At 57.9% G+C, this 3,433-nt stretch overlaps 1 protein-coding gene across 1 annotated transcript; it reads left to right on the top strand.

Moving 5' to 3' along the window:
* The first annotated feature begins 417 nt into the window (after positions 1 to 417).
* Positions 418 to 2,671, top strand: CCDC185 (coiled-coil domain containing 185). The gene is made up of 2 exons (XM_034667626.1): positions 418 to 492; positions 767 to 2,671. Exons 1-2 carry the CDS (start codon positions 418 to 420, stop codon positions 2,555 to 2,557), a joined length of 1,866 nt encoding a protein of 621 aa, XP_034523517.1. The 3' UTR covers positions 2,558 to 2,671.
* Positions 2,672 to 3,433: the final 762 nt, after the last annotated feature.

A 3,433-nucleotide genomic window follows, 5' to 3' on the forward strand; every position in this document is an offset into this window, starting at 1 on the left:
AGACAAAGGAACTCGGCCAAGACCCACAACACAGGATGAACATGGCAGAACCTGCTTTTAAAATTACCCTAATTCCATTCTTTTCTTAAGCTGGGAAATCTGCAGAAACTTCTGTAAACCCATATATTCATTTAAGCCTTACAATTCTTAACTGAGGCTTAGCAGGACATCAACATAACATTTACTAAGGCATTGAAGTGCTAAGACCTTGGGGATAACTTTATCTGACCCTCAGGACAGCTCCCCTCCTCCATTCCCTTTTTCCAGAAGGTCAGAGACCACACAGGTGGAGAGTGGCCAAGAACGTTCAGACTCACCTCTCCAGGATCATATCCAGTGCTTTTCCCCGGAGCCCGAGGAGCCTCCACAAGGAAAAATAATCTCCCAAAACTGGAGAAAAGGGACTAAGAGCAACGTATGAGGGTTCAGCGCGGCAACTCGCGGATCCTGTTTCAGAAGTGTGCATACAACATTCATATTTTGACAAAAGCAGTAATTGCTACACTAGGGAAAAAATAGACTAGCCTTTTTCCTGTTCTAAAGTTAAAAAAAAAAAAGTAAACAAAACATACTCGAGCCTGCTAACTTAAAAAGGCAAAAGGGTGGGGAAGCCTGCGAATGGAAGCCTCCCCGCCGCTCACTCTGCACACGCACACACCGTGGAGGCGCTCGCACGCAGGCACCCCCTCCCCGGGGCACGTCGACCATCCCTCGAGCTCTATTCTGGAGTGACACCTTCACGCGGGTTCTTTCAAAATCCTTCTAGTTGAAGGTGTACAAACGCGAGTTCAGTCCATGCCCGAAATACGGGGCGGGACGGAGCAGTGCCTGGACTCGGGGGCCGCGACCCCGGGCGAGGAGCGAGGCCGTGGCGCCCTGGCCCTACCCGCGCTGCGCGCCCGCCGCCCGGCCTCGCCGGCGCAGGTGCTCCGACTCGCCAAGGGAAAGCCGCAGCCTGACCGACGTGGCCACGAGGCCCCCGGACCGCGCCAGGAGGTCACGGCCCCGCGGCCCGCACCTGGCGGACGCCTGGGGCGAGCCCGGGCCCAAGCCTCAGCCCGGAGGCAGCGTGCACAGCCCGGCCTGGCGGCGGCAGCCCCACCTGCAGCACCGAGGGCCTCAGCACTGCCCTCCGGCCCAGGGAGACTCGCCCCCGCCTTACCCCGAGGGAGCGTACACCCCGCTGAGCGGGACCTTCGGGATGGAGAGGGCTCAGAGCGGAGACCAGTGGGCGGTGCCGCTGTGCAGAGGTCCAGGTCACTGGTCCCAGTCCTCGGCTCTCTCGGAGAAGTCTTCTGTGCCGTCCCAGGAGTTCAGGGCGCAGTCAGCGTGCGTGTGCGCCCACAAGAGGGACAGCAGTGATCTGCTGGAGTCATTAGCCAGCCAGCTCTCCCAGCCCTCAGTCTCCAGCAAAGAGATTCAGAGCCCGCACACCCAGATCCTCAAGAGCAAGCTGGAGGAGGCGGTCATGTCCTCCAGGGACCAGAAGATCGTGGCCCTAGTGCTGACCCGGCTCAAGAAGGCCCAGAAGATGCGGGAGCTGCAGCAGCAGGCGGCGGTGGCCTGGGAGGAGCTGAAGCGCTCGGACCAGAAGGTGCATCTGACCCTGGAGCGGGAGCGCAAGCTGCTTCTGCAGGAGAGCCAGGAGCAGTGGCGACAGAAGGAGCAGCGCGTCCGACGGCGGGACCGCCAAGCCAGGACCGCTCCCAGGTCAGATCATGCGTGCAGGGCGCGGCCGGAGAATCCGCAGGGAGCCCGGGCAGTGGCCGAGCCTGAGCCCGCGCCCGCACCCGCACCCCGGAGGCAGAGCCTCGAGCTGCTCTTGCAGGAGCCCGAGAGGATGGTGCAGGGCCTGCGGGAGCAGGACGGCCTGCAGCTGCAGGAGAGGCTGGAGCAGGCCTCTCACCGGAAGAGCCTGCACACCTTGGAAACCCAGAAAAAGGTCCAGGAGACCAACCTCAGCTCCCTCGTCAACTACCAGGCCCGGAAGGTCCTGCTGGACTGCCAGGCCAAGGCCGAGGAGCTCCTGAGGAAGCTGTCCCTGGAGCAGAGCTCCCAGCGGCCCCACGAGGTGCCGCAGGGCCTGGTGAAGGAGCGCCCGCGGGAGCTGAGCGACAGGGCCCAGAAGCAGCCGGAGCAGGTGCAGCAGGCGCGGCGGCGCGCGCAGACGTCCGAGGAGCGGACGCGCGCGCACAAGCAGCTGCTGGCCGAGCTGGCCGAGCAGAAGGTGCAGCAGGCGAGGAGTGGCGTCCAGAGGAACATCAGGGACGAGGTGCAGCACATCCATGAGCTCAGTGTCCTGCGGGAGAAGAACCATCACATCCTGAAGCTGAAAGCCGAGAAAGAGGAGAAATGCCACATCGAGGGCATCAAGGAGGCCATCAGGAAAAAGGAGCACAGGATGGAGCAGATCACCCGGGAGAAAGACGCCACCTTCGAGGAGTTCCAGAAGATCTCCAGGGCCTCCAGGAGGGACCACGCCCGCGCGCTGGCCAGCAGCTTCTTGGACCGGAGGGCGCGCGAGGCTCCGCGTGGGCCGGGACCTCAGGGCTGCTGAGAGCGGGGCGCGCAGGGGTCTGCGCAGGGGCGAGGCAGAGGCAAGCGACAGGATGCGCTCTATAATCTCCTTGTAGCTGAGCACTGATTTGAAAAAGTATATAAAATAGCTGCACTTTCCTCTCATGAACTAGTTCATTGATTCGTGCGGGGAGCTGAGAGGGGGATAGAAATTTGTGCATTTTAAGAAAATGACTTGTAATCTTAAATTTCGATTTAAACACAAAATATTAGCTCTTCGGTAATCTTGGAAGCACACATCAGGCCCATTGTTGAGGAACCAGAGAAAAGTCTACACGACGGGATGCAGTTCTGGCTAGTAAGTCTTTTCCTGTCCCAGAACTTACAAATTATAAAGGGATGCTTTGAGGGATGATTAAATAATCAGTGTAAGGTGAGGTGTTGAGGTACTGGTCACAAGAAATCTCCGAGAAAGAAAAGAGATTGTGTCAATGGGTGAGTTGGGGTGGGGGTGGGGGGTCTGTAAACACATGGATTTGGGAACTCTTAGTACTTCATCCCCTCTTGGGTGTTCATAACACACCTGAAATTTCTAAAGGCTCTGAAAAGGCCTGCAAGAAAGATATTTAATTGTTTGACCTAGAGTTTCTCGCAAACCGTGGAAGCCTTTTCTCCTCGGATCAGTCCAGGGAACTGGGGTTCTGTGAGGTGTTTTTGGTGATACTGGAACTTCTCTGCTTTGCCACAGCCCTGCTATCCAAGAGCTTGCCAGAATTTTCTGCTGATTCTTTGCACACTCCCCCTCTTTGGCCAGTCCTATCCAGTCTTTTGGAACAAAATTTGATTGCAATCTATTTCTCCTCTGTCCCTCCTGAAGGAGGTGGGTGATGTCATCTGTCTACCCACATGGTGTCTA

Source organism: Ailuropoda melanoleuca, chromosome 8 (assembly GCF_002007445.2).
Source record: "Ailuropoda melanoleuca isolate Jingjing chromosome 8, ASM200744v2, whole genome shotgun sequence".
Taxonomy (NCBI): Eukaryota; Metazoa; Chordata; class Mammalia; order Carnivora; family Ursidae; genus Ailuropoda; species Ailuropoda melanoleuca.

Bases quoted from the DNA above. Each gene is read 5' to 3' on its own strand.
- CCDC185 (XM_034667626.1), top strand. From the start codon at position 418: ATGAGGGTTCAGCGCGGCAACTCGCGGATCCTGTTTCAGAAGTGTGCA. The intron at 493-766 runs GTAATTGCTACA...AAATCCTTCTAG, and splicing joins TTCATATTTTGACAAAAGCA to TTGAAGGTGTACAAACGCGA.